Genomic DNA, 20,467 nt, shown 5'->3' on the forward strand with positions numbered 1-20,467 from the left:
CATCAATGTTTTACATTGTTTGTTTTATTTTTATATACAGAAACTTTAGTTAAGAATTTCTTAATTATGATTCCATGATTGATGCAAAAATATTTTGTAACACATCGCAATAGATATTTAACTGAAGTTGAATTATTTCGTTCCAATATCAAAAATAAACTACAGAATTACTTAGGTTAGATAAATGGCTTTTATTTCTGTTGGTGTCAAAAGAATCATCAAAACATGACCACTTTTGGGATAATTATTTTTTTAAGGCTTAAAAGCCACTTATCCAACCTTCACAAATCCACAAAAAAAACAGCTGTAATATCATTGTATTTATTTAAACATAAACAGAACAAAACAACAAAATTAATTTACAAATATTATTTTTTATGCTTATGCAACTGTGGTGCTGATAATTTGACTTTCCCGGGGAAGTTTCTTGCAATATTTTCCTCTTTCACGGCTTTGAGGAGGTCCTTCTCGCGAGGAGTGCCGGCTTTGTCGCGGAGGAAGACCTGGACAGCAGTCTTAGCTGCCTTCCCGCGTTTGCTGGCTCCGGGAGTCAGCTTTACTTTGTATCTGGGGATTATTTGAAATGTGTGTTATAGTTGATTTTACTAAGACTAATGATTGATATCCTGAGGCTCAAGTTTACCGACAGCATAAATGTTGGATTTCATAGTAACCATCTGTTTACTATCAATTTTTACGGTTGTCGGTCAACTTAGACTTAAATTATATACATTCCTATATTTTTTTAATATACCAATCTAAAAAGAATTAACATTTTTGACTTCTGATTGTTAAAAAACGTAATAGACGTTCAAAATTATTAGTGCACATAACTAAACTTATCAACGAAACTAGTTTTCTTCAAATTATTAATACATCCAACGTAGAATATATTCATAATTTTTTTATATCGCTCTAATCTACATATTACTCCCATATGTACATACTTATAGTTGTTGAGTGCGGAATACGGTGCTACCACTGGCACCGCGAAGAGTAGCTCGTCGTCCGTGTGAGGAATACCGGTGAGCTGGCACAGCATCTCCGTGTCCGCGTCCGGTCCTGGCTGCTCAGCCTAGAGGGGAAAGAGGGGGGAATGAAAACCAGTAATTTTATGTAATGTTGTATTAATTTTAGATAAATAACTCTAAAATAATATTTTTCCCACACAAATAACAAAGAAGATGCAACATAAGTAAATAAATAAAGGAAACAAATATAATGACCACCATAAAATGCTTTGATACCCTTAGTTTTGTAACCAGAAATATCTACTGAACACCAGAAAAATAAAGTCTAAAAATGTAATAGTACCAGCTATTTTAGTCACGACTTCACTTTAAATTGTATTCGACCACCAAATTTAGTAAATGATCACCAACTCTTGACGACCAAATTAATGTATTATTTTTGCCTAAATAAGTCACTGTGATTGCCATAAAATGTAGGCTTATTACCAAATAAAGTATTATGATGCCATGTTAAGTTATGTGTCCGGCTTGCAATGCATGCGTGAGTGTCAGTATGACGAGTGACAGGGGAAAATGGAAGAAAATGACATATTGCGCCGACCCCAAGTAAAATTGGGAACAGGGCAGGAGAAAGAAGAAGAAGAATGTGTTTCTCAATACACTCCCTCGAAAACACACTCTGATCGCACTGTTTAGAGGCATGCAATAGACAATTTTCCACCCTAGTGCAGGAAAAGGGCCCCATTATGTTATTACATTTATTGTATCAGGCCGAACTTATTTTTTTGGAGTCAGTTTACTTAAACAGGATAGCAAGATGTAATTTATATAATGATTATAATTTTATATTAAAACGCTGGTATAATTTTGATGATCATTTACTACTTTTGGGATAACAATGATTTATTTGGACTCATTTTGCTTAAATAGGATAGCAGAATTTAAAAACTTTGGTTATAATCTTACTTTAACATGGTGGTTTCATTTTGGTGATCATTTACTATTTTTGTCTGCTATTTGTTACTCTATCTGGTGATCAGTTAAACATAAGCCATAAATAAATGGCATGATTGTCTTAAGTCACTTTTAGGTACATATAAAGATGACATTACAAGCCCTCTCTTAGTAAATTGTTTGTCGTCGTTTTAGCCAAAATTCGCTATTGAATACCAATATTTTTTTCTAATCTTAAAGTCGATAAGAATGTGGCGCAATTCACAAATAAGTAAATTAGAGATGTTACGCGTTATACGATTTGATAATGTACTACATGACGACCTCGACGGGGCAATGGTCACCATGCCGGACTTTCGAATCTGAGGTCCCGTTTCCGATTCCCGGTTCGGTCGACACCGTCGGCCGACCACGTTACAATCTATACATACAATAAAATGATAGGAAAGTCAAAACTGTACATTGAATATTTTTTTTAAAGAATACTTGGGGGGTGATCCATAATCGATTCTGAACCCAAATATGTAGTTTTTAGAATTTTTGTCTGTATGTCTGTTTATTTGTCTGTATGTTTGTCCCGGATAAACTCAAAAAGTACTGCATGGAGTTAAATCAAATTTGCATGACTATTGCCTGGGGGCCGGTTCAACACATAGGCTATATATTATCACGCTATCACCCACGGGGGTTGAGCAATGAACGATAAAATAACCGAAATTGGAAAATTGTAAATTCTATATTGCCCACGCAGACGAAGTCGCGGGCAACAGCTAGTATGTATATACATATGTAGTTTATCAGTTATGTTAGCACCCATAACACAAGTTAATTAATAACTTACCATAGGGCTAACCGACCGTATGTGTTGTCACTTGGGTACTTACATCAGGTTCAGGGTCCACCTCCTCAGGGTCTGACTCGGCCTCCAGTATGAGCGGCGCCGGCTGCGGGATCTTCACTCCTCGAGGGCCTGTCTTCACCTTATTGGCTTTCGCTGCTGCTGCCTTCTTCTGAGCTTTCTTTGATTCTTTCTCACCTTTTGCCGACTGAACAGAGAGGGTAAAGATATGTATGGTGGTTAGAATGAGAACGAGAGAAATTTTATTTTCAGTTCACTTTAGCGCAATAGTACCAAAGATGCAGCGGTCCTAATTACATCCTTATTTTATGTAGGTGATGAAAAAAATATGGGGATCCTTGAAACATAGGTCATGCACAAAGTAATTTAGATAGCTAATGAGACAATTTTGAGATTCTGAAAATTAATTTAGTGAAAAATACTCGACCACCATTAATGTTGACTTTTTTCAGTACCTAAATAGTTTACCTAGTAGTACGGCGGTCCACTTGCTGACAGCTGTCTACAAAATTATATTGCCAATGTAAAGTATATGTAAAGACCAAGAGATAAAGCCTATATTTGAATGTTATTTATGCTAATATTTAGGGAACAATTAATCAAAAACACACATAGGAAGTGGTAAACGTCGGGCGTTTTGGGGGCTGTCTTTTGTAAATTTGACCTTCAAAATGTGCTGATTTTCAGCCTACTTTGAATAAATGACTTTTGATTTTGATTGTATCAAAAATGACCTGCAACAACTCCATCATAATAGCGCGATCCTCTTCATCCTGGTTCTTATACTTTTCTTTCATCTTCTTGATCTTGCTGCGCTGTCCTCGCTTTACTCCCTTTTCTTCTTTCTTCTCTTCTGCAGTCTTCTGTGCCTTCTGCTGCTTCTGTGGCTTCTTACCGCCCTTTCTTGGTAGAGCTGGGAATGACGGCATTTTGTCTTCCGCTAAAAATATAAAAAATATTTTAAAAATCTTGCTTTTTTGTAGAAGTCAGTAACAGAAGATTAAAGTTAACTCAAATACTTGGCGATTTTTTTATGACTTACTTTTGTCAGATGTCTCGGAAAATGTTCTGGATTTTGATTGGACGAAAACTTCACCGGTTCCATGATCAACCTGAAAAGTTATCATTGTCAATCAAATATAAAAGTAGACTTTCGATACTTCAGAACACCTTATCAAGGACAATTAGGTAAGTAATTCAGAATTTTAAGATGGGGTGCCTACAGGGTGTTAAAGTTGATAAAAGCATACTTTCAAAACATCGTTTTCTTTGTATTCTAATACTTTCACTCTCTATTTTCCTAGATATACTCATAGAATTCATAAAAACTCCATACCTTGATATGTGTATCAGGGAACTCATCTTCCGAGGACTCACTGTCGCTCTCACTCACATCTTCCTCTTTCTCATCTCCCTCCTTTTCTTGTTCATTCTCATCTCCCTCTTTCTCTTGTTCATTCTCTTCTCTTTCGATCTCCTTCGTCTCCGTTATATCTTGTGCAGTCTGTTCCTCCTTTAGATCTTGTGTTGTCTGTGGCTCCTCTTTAATGGCGTCTAGTTTATTTGAATCTGTTTTATCTTCCTCTTTGTCTGATGGTTCGTCTGTTAAAAATTGTAAATAACGGTGAAGTTTGAAAGTTTTGAAAAAACTACCCTCAATCCTAAATGGCTTTTGTCAAACTGTGCTGGGACACAATTAGCGAAACATGTAGATATCGATTTTTATTTTATTCTATATTAAGACACATATTTTTGTTTGCACCCTAAATCTTCAGAATTTACTGAACCAATTTAAAAAATCTTCCTTGAATCGTTAAAAAACCGGTGACTGTATAGGCTGGCTGTATTTTATCCGTAAATGAACTACAGGAAACTGCTAGTATACTTAGAATATAGCCACTCGTTTGACCACTATTCATTATTATTATTTATTAAAATACAGTGTAAACTTATGAACTATGTAATTACACATGTACCACAAAACCGTAAAAGGTATTAAAACTATCTCACTTGATAACTATTAACTTCACTATATGCTCACCATCATCAGACACCGGAATCTCCTGGTCTTCCTCCAAGTCCTGGGTTGACGTGATGTCAGAGGCGTCTTCTATAGCTATTGGTTTGCGTTCATCACGGTGTCGCTCTATACAGCTGTCTTCTAGCTGATAAACATAATATGCAAATATTGTAATTATAATAATGGTAGTTAAGTTATTATTAAATATTTATATAACGTTCGAGGTGTAATTTCAAGTGATTTCACGATTAAAATTCGCTATAAAATGAGTTTACAATACAGTCCAAAGGTATCTTTTTTTGTGACGGGATGAAATTCCCCGGGTACACAGATGAAACCGCGAAAAATTGTATACAACATGTGACGACAAACACACAAAACTTTAATAATTTAAAAGTTTTTACGATCTGTTTTAAGTTCTGTAGGCAATATTTTTGAAAAATGTTACCTATTCGAGACAGTGGTTTAGTTTATTCTGCTCATTGAACTATTTTCAGATTTTGCTCATTTATCCTTTCACGTAGGTATGTTTTCCAGTTATCAGATAATTTATCCAACTTACCCGGAACATAAAACTGAATCCGAACTGCAGCTGATCGGGCAGTAGATAGTTCTTCTTCCCCCGTATCATGAAGGAGCCGGTGGTGAGGAACTCCCCCGTGGGGGCGGACTTGGAGACCTGCGAGGCGTGCACCCACCACGCCCGGGTCACTACCTTCGCTTCCCAGGCTACACTGTATGGGGGAAATTGTTTTTTTTTATGTATTCCTTTATTTAAAGTAACTAGGGCCCATAAATATACACATACATATATCATAAATAACTTATAAACTAATACATAAAATTAATATCGACTGACTCGATTTTGAAAATTGCTTGACCATTAGAAAGCTAAGTTATTTATGAGTAGGTATCATCCATTTTATCCTGACAAAACATAGCTCGGCATAGCGCGTTCAACACACATAAGTTTGTCTTGATTTTCATATTAGCAGAAACAGATATTTTCGTTTTTTTATTTATATGTACAGTGACATGGTATTACCTATAAGCCACAGCGGCCTGTCCGGCTTCAGCGAGTGTCCGGGGCGGCACTTCCCCCTGTCCGGGGTTCTTCACGATGACGGACGCGGCGCCGGACACCTCCGCGTGCACGTATATGTCTCGGGATCGCATGTAACGCTTTACTAGGAGCTCGTTCTGTTGCTGGTCGCGCCCTCCTATTACCTGTTACAATGGAAAACCATTATTATTAAAAAAACACTAGAAGGTAATTAAAAAAAATCTACCGATGATTTTTTGAAATTTTGGCGTCTTTATTAAATTACATTTAGTATGGAACATCCGTTTATAAGCAAAAAAGCTTCATGCAGATGAATAGCCAGACAAGCTTTCTTTTTAATGGGGAAAATTCATTAAATTACACTGGTCAACAGCATTTTTGGTGCAAAGGTGAAATATATAATTTCTTATAGATTATTTGATACGTAATCGAAGTATAGAACATAAAGTTGCACTAGCACGTAGGGATTTAGAGATATACCCCTCCTAAAGTACCAAAAACGCGTTTTTTACCGATATTTGACGATTTTTTTGAAGGACAGCAAAATTGTTTTTAGTTTCTATCTATAGCATTATACAGTACTACTCTTCCCGATTGAAATTCATTTTTATTTCGAACGCTAAGAGTTTAAATTTTCATGAAATATGTATACAGCTACGATAGTTCGATCTTCCCTATATTTTATTTGGCCTGTTAGTATGAAAAAACTCCACTTAATATTTAAAATGGTATATATTGAGAAAGAAAACTTGCAAAAATATATACTAAAATGGGATTAATGCGGGGAAAGTAGTACTATATAATGCTTTAGTTAGAAATTACTAGAAAATTCTGCTGTCCCCAAAAAATTACATCAAATATCATAAAAAAACGCGTTTTTGGTACTTTAGGAGGGGTATATCTCTAAATCCCTACGTGCTAGTGCAACTTTATGTTCTGGACTTCGATTACGTATCAAATATTTTACAAGAAATTGTATATTTCACCTTTGCACCAAAAAAATAATAATAATTTGTTGACCAGTGTTATTAATTTGGCCTGAGGCTTCCCTCAAACTGAGTTGCATACTAAAATTACATTCACAAAAAATCATAGGCTTATAAGTATTATATTAATACTAACGAGTTAAAGATTGGCATTCACTCTTCATAAAACTTTAACTAACACAAATCACTTAGCCTGAGATCCACCAGGATATTCAACAAAAGGTTAGACAGACAACCAAACAGTAAGAAAACGATAAAATCTTACCAGATAATTATCAGAAGATATAAACCAGAAGAACTTCTCGAACCAGTAAGTCTTCCTTGCTTTGATAATGTTGCTGACAGTATGAGCTTCTTTAAGCGTCTGCTTAGTCTTGCGTTCAGCGCTTTTAAGCGCTTTCCCTGCTGATTCTAGCGTTTTCTGCTGCTTTTTCGCTGCATTGCGCTTTTGGTCGTAGTACCTGGAGGTTTAGATAAAGTTGGTTAACATAACTAAAAGATTGATGTTTTAAATAAACCAAAGTCTTTGCAAATAAACTATAATTAATTTATTTATGAACAATATATGATGTGTAACCGGGTTGGCATTTTGAATAATTCTGATAATTCCATCGACCCGGAAACCCAGCAATTTATAATGCCGACATCCCCCGGAAATAAATCCAGTAGTTTATTTCCAAGATCCAACCTATTTAAGCTATAGTTTACCAGAGTTCAATCATTACTTTTAAACCGACTTCCAAATAAGGAGGACGTCAATTACGATGTTTGTTATTTTAAAGAAATAATATGGTGACTTACGATGCGAAAAAAAAAAACAATATGGCAACACAGATTTTCCTTCGTTTTCTATCTTATAAATTCAATTTTACGTCAATAACTTCATCCGTAAATTGAAAACTCACCTCCTAGCATTAGCAAAAGCAGTGAGACTGAGATCGATATCCACCAGCATAGGCTTGATGCTCTCCTCATCACCTTCGTAAGGGTCCGACAGCAACAACGTGATGTGATTGGTCTTCAGCTTCAGCTGTTTGATACAGGACGCGATAGGATCGTCGTTGTCCTGAGCCGTCTTTACTAGCGCTTGGATATCGTCCCATGACATCTGCAAAAGGATAGTTCTAGAGTGTTCTAGAAAGATCGAGAAGAATGTGTGCATGGGTGAATGAGGAAGAAATAAGTATCTTGTCGATTTTTGACCCACATATTGATAGTCAAAGTAGTAATATTCGTTACAGAAAGTTCTAAAATGTTCTAGAAACATCTAGGGAGGCGTTTTTGTACCTGAAATATGTCTTTTGTGCGGGTTATTTCACTATAGATGAGCTCGGCAGCTCGCTTATCGCTGTCCTGCACTCGCGTCAGCTCCTACAGTGGTAGCAACTGACCTGGTTAGCTATAGCGGCTTGCACAGCTCTCCGGGCTTGCTCCACGAGCGGCTGGTTGCGGGAGATGAGCTCGGCAGCTCCTACAGTGGTAGCAACTGACCTGGTTAGCTATAGCGGCCTGCACAGCTCTCCGGGCTTGCTCCACGAGCGGCTGGTTGCGGGAGATGAGCTCGGCAGCTCCTACAGTGGTAGCAACTGACCTGGTTAGCTATAGCGGCCTGCACAGCTCTCCGGGCTTGCTCCACGAGCGGCTGGTTGCGGGAGATGAGCTCGGCAGCTCGCTTGTCGCTGTCCTGCACTCGCGTCAGCTCCGTCACTCGCTTCTCGTGGTCTTTGCGAACGTTTTGCAGTTTCTTCATAGCTTCTCTTTCAACTTGGACCGTCTGAGAAAGATGGTTGAATAGTTATTCGATAGAGAGTCAGACTGGTTGACTATTTGATATACCGGCCGTCAGATTATCAGACTTAGTCAATCAGCCTGCAGGTCAGCATGTTAAGTTGTCAGATTTTATCGAACGTTAATCAGAGTCGATAAAAATTGTTGTCAGAACTGGTCAGTCAAGGAGACTAAGTTAGACTGCTTGGCTCGCAGAAGATTCGTAAAACTTATTATACCTTAAAGGTTTTAAACATTCGTGATTTTTATACATTTTTATTACCAATCGCGATATATTACACTCAAGATTTGATTGTTACACCTACCTTCAAATCAATCTTCTGTCCTTCTAGCGTAGAGAAGAACTCATCGACAGCTCTGTCGAAGGTCTCGTGTTCCACGTGGGGCATCTCCCGGTGCTGAGAGAACAGCATCGGGTGGAACTCCTGGCTGGTGAGGAGGAAACTGGTGCCCTCACCGTCGGGGTTTGGACGGACCTCCTTCTTTTGGGTTATGTAGCCCTGGGAGGAAAGGAAGTTGAGAATTTGAGTTGTAAAGTTACTCCATCTGTTATCAAACTTGGCTTAAAGGTTTTTTATTTACATAGGTAGATAATTTACATTAGACAACATATTTACATTATTTATTCAATCTACATATTTACATATAAAAAACCGGCCAAGTGCGAGTCGGACTCGCGCACAAAGCGGAACCCTTCATCATCATCATCATCATCATCAGCCTATCGCAGTCCACTGCTGGACATAGGCCTCTCCAAGTGCACGCCTCTCCAAGCGGAACCCTTACCAGAGCAAAAATGAGCAAAAAAATCACGTTTATTGTATGGGAGTTTCAGTATTTTTTGTTATAGCGGCAACAGAAATACATCATTTGTGAAAATTTCAACTCTCTAACTAGCACGGTTCATGACAGGACGTACGGACGGACAGAGGAGCGAAAACAATAGGGTCCCGTTTTACCCTTTGGGTACGGAACCCTAAAAATGCGTGTACGTACGTGCACTCATATACCTACTTACTCTCTAAAAATTCCTACCAAAACATAACACGATTCAAAAAAAATATGATCATATTTTTGTATATCAAGGAATGAATTTTTGAAAAAGATATTGTTTACTCTAGCAAGTAGACCAGAAAAAATATTTATATGAGTCACTATACCGCACACCGGTGGAACCTCAACTTACCAATATGCATTTCTCAAATACTGATACATATCAAAATTTAAATAAAAATTGTTAAAAAAGTAACTAACATCCGGTTCGACTGGAAGCCGACCCCAACATAGTGGGGTAAAAGGCTCGGAGGATGATGACGATGTTAAAAAAGTAACTTTATCTTCTACATACATATGACAGCTAGCTGTCAAAGTTTTTTGTGTTTTTTGTCTGCAAATCTGCATATTAGTGCGTGGAAATACTTTAAAAACAATCTTAATATAGTGATTTTTATGTGACATTATTAGTAACTCTTAGTGTTTGGTGATTTAAACAGAAAAAGTGACTAAAGTTACGAAGTGACAATCGTTTTTTCGAATCATTCTTCACCTACCTACATATTTTTTACTATTTCTCATAATTCTTGTTTATGACATATCGTCGTATTGTCATGTCATCTGACAGTTGGAAAAATGTTGCCATAGTAGAATTTTGAAATCTACCATGAACAGCGAAGATGATGATAGAAATACCTCAGTGCATGATACTGCTACGAAAACTAGCAAGAAAGCCATGACCCAACAAATATTCCATCCTTCTCTTTTCACCAGACAGAGGTCTAACTCTCTTAGTGATGTGCTACCTAGAGAAAGTAATACAACTACTGTGCCCTCTATGCTGAATCTAAGTGCAGCACCCAACAATCTGCCAACAACTGTACCCGATTCTGAATTGCCAGATATAGAAAAGCTGCCCCCAACATGGCAACGTGTGCCTAAACCTAAAAAACGTAAGACCAGCGAGCTATCACCTCCGCCTACCACAAGACAAACAGGCAATCGATTTACTGGTCTTCCAATCGATATAACGGAACAAGAAGTTAATCAACAACCGGTACCTAGCAAGCCTCCACCAATCATTCTCTATGGTGTAGATGATCTCAAGGAACTGACCAGATTAATAGAGACTGTTATAAGCCCAGCTGATTTCAAGTATAGGATAATCAACAAAAACAACATACGGGTTATGATTAATACAGCAGAAAACTATAAAAAAGCGATTAGCCTCATACGCGAGAACGGTCTCATCGGACACACATTCACGCCAAAAGATGTTAAATGCTACCGTTTTGTCATCAAGGACTTACACCACACCACACCCCATGAAGCGATAAGGGAAGCAGTCGAAGCTACTAACAATGAAATTGTCGGTGAGATAATTAATGCTCGGTATGGTCCAAACAAGAGACCCACCTCAACCTTTTTTGTTAATGTGAAGCAAAACATTCACAATCGCGAGATCAAAAACATACAGTATATATTTAATCAAAAAGTCAAAATAGAAGATCCGCGTAAAGCTAAAAGCATTGCTCAATGCCAGCGATGTCAACAGTATGGCCACACCAAAAATAACTGCATGCGACCTCATAGATGTGTCAAATGTGGAGAAGGGCACAAAACTTCAGACTGCACAAAGAAGGATAGATCCACTCCAGCCAAATGTGCACTATGCTCTTGTGACCACCCAGCAAACTATAAAGGCTGTGAGGTGTACAAAGAAATCCTGGCTCGCAAAAATAACCGCACCCCACGTGCAAGGGTGCAGCAGACACACACTGTACTAAATCCTGCAGCTGACCAATCCACCACCAACACACGAGACCCAATAAAAACTCATCAAAAATCTTATGCAGAAGCTGTTCATGGATCTAACTCTGCATCCCAAGATCGATCCCAAGCTGGCCAACATCAAACCAACACATTGGAGCATATTCTTATGAAGCAGAGCGAAAAAATGGATCTCCTAATTCAACAAATAGGTTCACTAGTGAGCCTTATAACTACTCTCGTCTCAAAACTCACAAAATGATGTATTTATTCATAGCCGCCTGGAACATCAATGGCATTGCACCCAACACAAATGAGTTAGAAGTATTCCTCATAGAACACAAGATCGATATATGTCTGATATCAGAAACTCACACGACAGTTAGGAGTGAAATACGCATACCCGGCTTCTGCGTGTACCATACCCCCCATCCAAGTGGTGGATCTCATGGCGGATCTGCCGTGGTAATTAAAAATAGTATAAGACACTATCTACTGGAACCATTTGCGACTGAACACCTCCAGGCTACGGCAGTTAGAGTGGAAGATCCTTCAGGGCCTTTTAACATCTCGGCTGTATATTGTCCGCCTAGGCACAGTATCAACGAAGACATGTTTTCACAGTATTTTGAGACCCTAGGAAATACATTCATAGCAGGAGGAGATTGGAACGCCAAACATATCCACTGGGGGTCGAGGCTCACGTTGACCAGGGGACGCGAACTCAAAAAGAGCATTGATGCAAAACGCATGACATCATTATCCACAGGTAAACCAACATACTGGCCAACTGATAGGAACAAGCTCCCCGACCTCGTTGACTTTTTTGTCACAAAAAACATTTGCCACAAGTTCGCCCAAATTGAATCCTGTCTTGACGGTTCTTCAGACCATACCCCCATTATCCTAAGACTGTGTAAAACCGTTGTCTATCATGAGCCTAACGACGTACTCTATAATTATAAAACTGACTGGGATAGTTTTAGAGAGTATGTTGAGGACAAGATTAACCTAAACCTTCCTCTGAAATCACCTGAAGATGTAGACAACGCATGCCTGTACATTACTAATCTTGTACAAGTAGCTGCATGGAACAGCACCCCTGAGCTTAAGAGACTGGCGCACAAATCACTTACTCCGCTCGAAGTCCGAAGAAAAATTGCTGAAAAGAGACGACTACGTAGAATCTGGCAAACATCACGTCACGAACAGGACAAAACTCTCCTTAACCGAGCAATCAAGGAACTCAAAGAGATTCTTGCGAACGCTAGAAACAAAGAAACGCAACAAAGGCTAGAGAGAATGGCCCCTCATGCTAATGGGATCCACTCTTTATGGAAAGCGACTAAACACCTAACATCACCGCAACAATGTTACCCTCCTATCAGATCAGGAAATTCGTGGGCCCGTACTGACCAAGAAAAGACCGACACTTTTGCCACCCACCTTGCCAACGTCTTCAAACCTAACGAATCTTGTGTCCCTGAGAATCCTGAAATAGATATCACTCTCAACCAGGACTTACAACTTTGTCTACCACTGCGACCAACATCTCCACGCGAATTGTCCAGATTAATATCCACAATGAAATCCAATAAAGCGCCAGGATTTGATTTGATTACTCCTAAAATACTTAAGGAACTGCCCCGCAAGGGACTCGTCTTTCTCACTACCCTCATCAATGCGTCTCTTAGAACCTCATATATACCTGCTCTCTGGAAAATCTCACAATTTATTTATTTATAGTTAATTAAAACGGTGCAACACCAATTACAATAATTAACATGGAAACATTAAATCAAAACAAAACAAAAGTAAAAACATATTATAGTCGACAGCATTTCAATGATTATCTAACTAACAAGGAACAGTGGACGCTCTTGCATACTTTCTCTCACAGAACCCCAAACACACACGCTTCACTTTACTCCACTCATCCACAAACACATCAAATTCAGGGTTGGCAGTCAGAAGGGCGTTGAGCGTCTTAAGAGTACGACATATAGGAGATTCAGCTCTGGCGACTGTTTTGCATGTCGGTGGGGCGAAGAGATTGTGCCTGCAGCTCTGACGGCGACCGATGTATTTGTCGGGGGTGAATAGGCGGCAGAAAAGGCTGTGGAGCTCTGGGCAGTCGATTTGGCCCCGTAAGGTTTTACAAGCTACCATGAGCTGATCAAAGCCTCGTCTTACCTCCAAGGAGTTAAAGCCTAACATCCCTAGCAGATAGTTAGTTGGGTACATGAAGGGAAAAAAGTTGTATAACCTTTTGAAAAAGTACCTCAGAAAGGTTTTTTGCACCTTTTCAATCATGAGTGTTTGAGTAGCGGTGTAGGGGTGCCAGACACAGGCACTTGACTCAAGCTTGCTTCGAACCAGAGTGGTATAGAGTAATCGGATGACATTGGGACTGCAAAAGTCGCGAGCATTGCGCAAAACAAAGCCCAGGCGCCTGAAGGATTCCTTCGCGAGGGAAGAAATGTGGTCTTTAAATGTCAAACATCTATCGAAAGTCACGCCCAGATCCTTTACGTTGGTGACTCGAGATAATACTTCACCACCCAATCTGTAATTGTAATGGATCGGTCGCAACCCTCTGCCGTATGTCATGACGTGGCACTTACCAATATTAAAAGGTAGGTTGTTTACCATGCTCCACACATAAACAGCGTCAATATCCCTCTGTAGAAGTTTGCAATCCTCGTCCGTTCTGATTTGAGCAACCAATTTTAGGTCATCGGCGTATAACAGGCATTTGGCAAACTTAACTCTTGTGGTCAAGTCATTAATCATGATTAAGAAAAGAAGCGGCCCCAGTATGGATCCCTGACTCACGCCCGAGCGGGTGGTGTAAGGCTTAGACTCAAAGCAACCGTGTCTGACAAACTGCTTGCGATCGCGCAGGTAGCCGGAGAAGAACTTGACGAATTCGACCGAGAAGCCTATGGCTTCCAGCTTTGTCAAAAGCACATCGTTGTCAACTCTGTCGAAAGCTTTTCGGAAATCAAAGTATAGAACATCGACTTGCCTCCTGTTGTCCAGGCTACTCGATATGTAGTCTACATGAACCAGTAAATTTGAATTGACGGAGCGACCCGGTCTAAAACCATGTTGGGCATCAGACAGAAGTATATTTACGTGTTTGTAAATATAAGAGTGGAGAATATGCTCGAAGACCTTGGCGATGGTTGGGAGGATAGCAATTGGTCTGTGCTCCTCTACTGATGTTTTGTCAGAGGTTTTAGGGATGGGAGTGACTCGCGAAGTTTTCCATTGCTCAGGGTATACGCCGGACTGGAGGGCTAAGTTAAAAATATGACATAGAGGAGCTGCCAGGGTATCGTTACATCCCTTAAGGACATAGGGTGGAATGTTGTCTGGGCCAATCGAGCTACAGGGTTTAAGCTTGGCAATACCCTTTACTACGTCAGGTGGGGTTATGCAGGGGAGGGGAATATTATTACTCACACCACTGAGATTGGAGAACTTTGGGTCTAATTTAGGTGCATCAGGCTGAAACACGCTGGCGAAATACTCAGCAAATGCCTCGGCCGCTTTAACGCCCGAACAAGTCTCACCCTTGTGGATGACGTTTGGCTCGAAACCACCCTTAGTTCTCAGGCTAGAAAAGTGCTGCCAAAAATGTCGTGGATTTTTGCGTATACTATTTTCAACGCTGATGCAGTGCAACCTATAGGCGTCCTGAGTCCTCTCTTTTAAGTTCGACCGTAGTTTACTGAACTCTGCATATGTAACTTCACATCGCGAGAGCTTCCAACTATTATGGAGTTTAGTTTTTCGCTGAGTGTCGTTCACAATATCCCGCGTAAACCATACCGGATACCTTCTATTATTATCAGCGTTCATTCTCTTCTTCTTTGGAATTGAAGAATCAAAGACATTATAAATCACTGAATAAAACTTATCTGCTGCAGAGGGGGCATCATCGCAATTAAGGATTTGTTGCCAGGGAGCAGAAGAAATTTGTTCACTTAAAACTGCGTAGTCCCCTTTGGCAAAATTCCAATCCTTACTTCGATCAATGTTGCTGGGATCCAATTTTTCACTTTCCTTATGCGTTTTGAAAGTAAACGCAATATCTAATGGAGGGTGATACAAATCGATTGGAACCAGCTCCGTACCTTCCACGTGCTCACAGTTCACTTCACTGCCCTTCCGAGCCAACACCACATCTAACTTACTCCCACGCATATTCCACACTTCATTCATCTCATTCATACTACAGAAGCTTAAGAAGGAACAGTAATAATTGTTGACATTTACAGAGGCACTTTTCAAGTTAAGGTCACCTAGTATCATTACAGTTCCATTCAAATTAGAGATAATGTTCTCAACTTTGCAAAACCAAGCCATGTAATCCTCATCAGTTGCAGAGGGTTTTATATAGACAACGCATACATATATTTTCTTGCCGTAAATTATAATCGTTGCCCATAAGTCTTCACCACATTCAGTTTCAAGATCACGCTGTCTCTTCATGGTAATGCCAGGGCGCGCAGCAAGCAACACTCCGCCGCCCGGAGTCACTCTATCTCTGCGTAGAATACGCCAATCTCCTATTGATGTTTCGGAGTCCTCTACAGAACTATCAAGATTTGTCTCAGTTACGGCTATCAGATCGTGCTCGGAAAGCAACAAGCTAGATCGCCACGCTGGTAACTTGGTTTTTAGCCCACGCACATTTTGGTACAGTATCCGCAGATAGTTGTTGCGATCCGTAGAGCTGGGTAAAGCAATAATGGTATGGTGGTTATTGGGGGTCGTTGCTTTGGCCACGAAAGTTGCGGCGCCATGGTTTGACGCATATATCCTCAGCCCAGCTTTGAGGTACCATAACTAGTTCAGCCAGCTTTGAGGGCACACCCAACTTGAAGGAAGCATATTTGCCTCGGGGTTTGAGCACATCCACCGTACAAACATCAGTTCCACAAATAGTAATTAGGTGATCTCGTACCTGGCCTTCCGATGTACCCTGCTTGACGTAGAAGTGAATTGTGATGATACACAAACCAGGAAAGCCGACCGACGAAGCTTCGTCTTACCGCCCTATTAGCCTAACTCCAGTACTATCAAAGCTCTGGGAAAAAGTAGTACTAAATAGGCTGAAACCATACCTTTTGGAAAATAAAATCATCCCAGATCATCAATTTGGTTTTCGTGAGCAACACTCTACCATTGAGCAGGTTCACCGAGTCTACCGCACCATAAGGCAATGCATGGAAAACAAGGAATACTGTTCAGCTGCCTTTCTTGACGTCCAGCAGGCTTTCGATCGTGTATGGCACAAAGGACTACTGTGCAAGATAAAACAACTCTTGCCCCACTCATTTTACCCCCTAATGAAATCATACCTTAGTGACAGGTATTTTCAAGTTAAACTGCGTGACGCAAGATCGTCCCTTGTAGCGTGCCTTGCAGGGGTACCCCAAGGCTCCGTTCTGGGCCCAGTATTATACAACATCTTTACCAGTGATCTCCCACAATGTCCTGACGTCTCTGTTGCAACCTTCGCTGATGATGCAGCATTCTTGGCCTGTAACAATGATCCCAAAAAAGCGAGCTGCATATTGCAAAAACAACTTGACCAGACCTACGACTGGCTGAAGAAGTGGCGAATAAGAGCTAGTGCGCCCAAATCGCACCACATTACATTTACGCTCAGACGTGGAGACTGCCCCCCAGTCAACTTGGGTCATGACCTCGGTCAAGTTGTGTAAAATACCTAGGATTCTACCTGGATAGGAGACTAACATGGAAAGACCACCTAAGGACAAAAAGGACAGAAATAAACTACCGTTTCAAAAGTCTCCTTTGGCTACTGGGTCGACAATCTGCATTATCACTGAGTAACAAGCTAAGAGTGTACTGCGCAATTATAAAACCAATCTGGACATATGGCATCCAACTGTGGACCTCTGCTAGCAAATCAAACATTATGTGCATACAAAGAGCCCAAAACAATATCTTGAGGGTCATAGCGGCTGCCCCTTGGTATACTCGGAACTCAGAAATCCACCAGTATCTGGAAATGCCAACTGTTCATGAAGAAACCAAACGGTACCTCAACAGATATAAGGAAAGGTTGAGCTCCCATCCAAATCCTCTGTCACAGTCACTACTGGTGCAGAACCATCTAAAGAGACTCAAGAAAGCTGACATTGTGCTGCCTGACTAAATAGAATTGGGCACTGGCCCCATTACTATAAATACCCTTCTAGTATCTCCACGCATCTGATCATAGTCTTAGTAGACTGATAGCAGATCAAAAACACAAAGGAAAAAAAAAAAAAAAAAAAAAAAAAAAAAAAAAATCTTCTACATACCTTAGCCACCTGCTTCCTAGCTATATCCAGTAACTCCTCAGCCTCCTTCAGGGCTTTCACCAGCTTCTCCAAGTCCTGTTCCACGTGGAAGCCCTTCCCTGGCTCCTTCGTTAGTTTCATGGTGCCTGATAGACCGTTCTCTTGTAGAACGTGGTCTATTATTGCAGAACCGAATTCTAGAACAAATTAAGATGGTATGAGTATGCAATTTTTAAAATTACAAAGTAAAAGTGTATTTGTTGAATTTCAGACATTACTGGTCGGACTTGAAAATTCTTTCGGTTTTAAATAGCCGTTAATCGAGGGAGGTTAGACTACTTTTATCCAGGTTCGCACGTATTTCGCACGGGACGCAGGTGAAGCTGCAAGCAGAAGTTAATAAGAAAAATATTACTTTCAGCAGTTGGATAGCAAAGTTGCAATGTTTCAAGATTTCTACATTGCGTAAAAAATCTAGTTCTACTGCCTTCACAAGAGATTTATTCTGATTTCAAATTGAGCATTTTCTCTTAACCTTCATTTTCTGTTAACCTTTAACTTTAATTTTCTTTTCATATTTATGCAACAATAGTTCGCAATTTATTTACATTTTGTAATGCTTAAATACTTACCTAGCTTAGGATTAAGCACTTTTTTGAGATTGTCTCCCGGCTTGCTGGTGGCGAGTATTTCCTGTAACGCGTCGGTAGATGGCGCTGCGTAGCTGGTCTTAGCTCTGTCCAGTGGGTACTTCTCTTTTACTGCGAACCTGGTTAAATCAGAAAAATGATGAGGTATGTATTAGCAAGAAAATGTTGCAGCTTTTTGCACTTTTAGGTGTTAATTCTTATTTTTGCTTGACTTGATGCAACCAGTAAGTCTACTTTGGCAGTGTTGCCAACACCTATTGAGATGAAACAAGGGCATTCGTTCAAGTTTTTACTTGCTCAATAGAATATTTTAATCATACATTCACATATCAGTAATGAACATATCAGTCGGTCAAATATGTTACAAGTTATAATGTATCAAGATTTATATAAATAATCACACCTTTATAAAGCAGAAAATTTATCTTAGCTTGGTGCTGATCACATTAAAATATTATTATTCTTACCAACAAACACAAACTTACCGTATCTTATCCCCTTCGACATGAGGTCTCAACACATTGAGTATAGTCCACTCATGGTCGGTCAGCACAATATTGCCTCTATCATACAGCTCCAGTATGACATGGTAGGCTGCCTCCCCGCTGCCGAACTGCAGGTCTACTATACGGTCTATGCCGAGCTGTGAGAGTTTCTCTAGACGTTTGTTTTTTAAGTGTTTACGGAGCTGGAAGAAAAAGATGTGTGAATGGTTGTTTTTGATGAACTAATAAAAAATATGTGTACCTAAGACTAAGCGGTTGTGCTGCGGGTTGTTCGAAAGAGATACCGCAGCCCTGGCACATAAAAGGAAATAAAAATGAATAGCTAAATGAGTACAATAATATTTGTGTACCTTCATAGTAAACCCCGAGGGAGCAACATTCTTGGGCCACTCAAACTGCGTGGTGTGGAACCGGTTGCCCGACTCCAGCAGCAGCACGCTCTTCTCCTCGGAGCGCTGCAGACGGATCACGTATGTCTTGCTGTCTATGTCGTAGACCTGGTTTACTCGCATGCCAATTAGCCTGAGAATTAAAGATTTTAATTTAGGAGTGTAGAGGCAGGTATGAATAAGTGGGAGGATAATTTTATACTAGCTTTTGATCTGTTATTTTTTATTTATTTTTGGAAGGTAACAATGTGGATCAATATTGTCTGAAAATAAACGTTTTATTATTTTATCATTATTAAAAGGGCAAATTATATACATTTTTTTCATTAAGATTGTCATTGAAAGTTAGAGAGCAATTCTTTTCCATAAGTTTAATTGTGTTTGTTTCTGTATTATTTATTTATAATTTATTTATTCTATGGGTGTGGAAAAAGACTCTCCTAAGAAAATATTTATTTAGGTACAAGAACAGGTGTGTTTAAAACTTGAGTGAGTCATGGAAAATAGATAATATTGAAATTGTGCAATAATTTAATATGAGCAGCTGATCATATTGATGCCATATGAGAACACATGTGAATATTTATATAAAATGGTCCTATTTCTTGACGTATTCAGAAAATAAGACAAGTAAGTACAAGTGCAAGAGAAAAACATTGCGCAAATTAACCTTTAATTTCGTTTTCTTTCATATTTAAAGGAATTAATTTACGACATCGCAACAATAATTGGGAATCGACAGTAAACTGATTATATAATTTAATCAATTAATTAAAAATACTAAGATGCAATGTTTTGATTTCGTGGGTAATTACTTTTTACGCTTATTTTCAACACAGAAAAATATTGTTACCTTTGTAATTCTGTGACCATGCACATAATATCATATGTATTGAATCTGTTCTTCATTTTTGCGGTTTATTTTCCACTTTATCACAACATCTAAATGATATTTCACGACAAAATGATATTGATGTGATTGACGAAAATTATTGCCACAGGCACATAAATGGGTACTATTGTATTGAAAATGGCAAGACAATACGATAGATTGCGACTTTATCACACAAGTATTTCACTTTCAATAGTGCTATCTCTGTCAAACTATTTCATTATGACAAAGATAAAAAGTGTTCCAGAACTCGATCGAGTGATAAAAACTAGAAAGAATGTTTCATGGTAGTGCTTTTGACAG

General features: G+C 39.3%; 1 protein-coding gene across 2 annotated transcripts; it reads right to left on the reverse strand.

Annotated features, from left to right (window-relative positions):
- Window positions 1-307: 307 nt before the first annotated feature.
- LOC124640019 (ribosome quality control complex subunit NEMF homolog) lies at window positions 308-20,287 on the reverse strand. Of its 2 annotated transcripts, XM_047177597.1 has the most exons (19): window positions 20,126-20,287; window positions 19,234-19,405; window positions 18,863-19,065; window positions 18,360-18,496; window positions 17,749-17,924; window positions 8,947-9,141; window positions 8,525-8,627; window positions 8,345-8,424; window positions 7,759-7,961; window positions 7,119-7,314; window positions 5,850-6,031; window positions 5,367-5,538; window positions 4,826-4,949; window positions 4,121-4,386; window positions 3,827-3,896; window positions 3,519-3,724; window positions 2,810-2,971; window positions 948-1,075; window positions 308-567 (listed from the first exon to the last, which is right to left on the reverse strand). In XM_047177597.1, the coding sequence occupies exons 1-19, from the start codon at window positions 20,179-20,181 to the stop codon at window positions 369-371; spliced, it is 3,030 nt and encodes a 1,009-aa protein (XP_047033553.1). In that variant the 5' UTR covers window positions 20,182-20,287; the 3' UTR covers window positions 308-368. The 2 variants fall into 2 exon arrangements, with proteins under 2 accessions (XP_047033553.1, XP_047033552.1); XM_047177596.1 differs by lacking the exon at window positions 8,345-8,424 and having other exon boundaries at window positions 8,445-8,627.
- Between the last annotated feature and the right edge of the window lie 180 nt (window positions 20,288-20,467).

Source organism: Helicoverpa zea, chromosome 20, assembly GCF_022581195.2.
Source record: "Helicoverpa zea isolate HzStark_Cry1AcR chromosome 20, ilHelZeax1.1, whole genome shotgun sequence".
Taxonomy (NCBI): Eukaryota; Metazoa; Arthropoda; class Insecta; order Lepidoptera; family Noctuidae; genus Helicoverpa; species Helicoverpa zea.

Bases quoted from the DNA above. Each gene is read 5' to 3' on its own strand.
- LOC124640019 (XM_047177597.1), bottom strand. From the start codon at position 20,181: ATGAAGAACAGATTCAATACATATGATATTATGTGCATGGTCACAGAA. The intron at 7,962-8,344 runs GTCAGTTGCTAC...ATCCTTTTGCAG, and splicing joins AGGCCGCTATAGCTAACCAG to ATGTCATGGGACGATATCCA. The intron at 7,315-7,758 runs GTGAGTTTTCAA...CTAAACCTCCAG, and splicing joins GCTTTTGCTAATGCTAGGAG to GTACTACGACCAAAAGCGCA.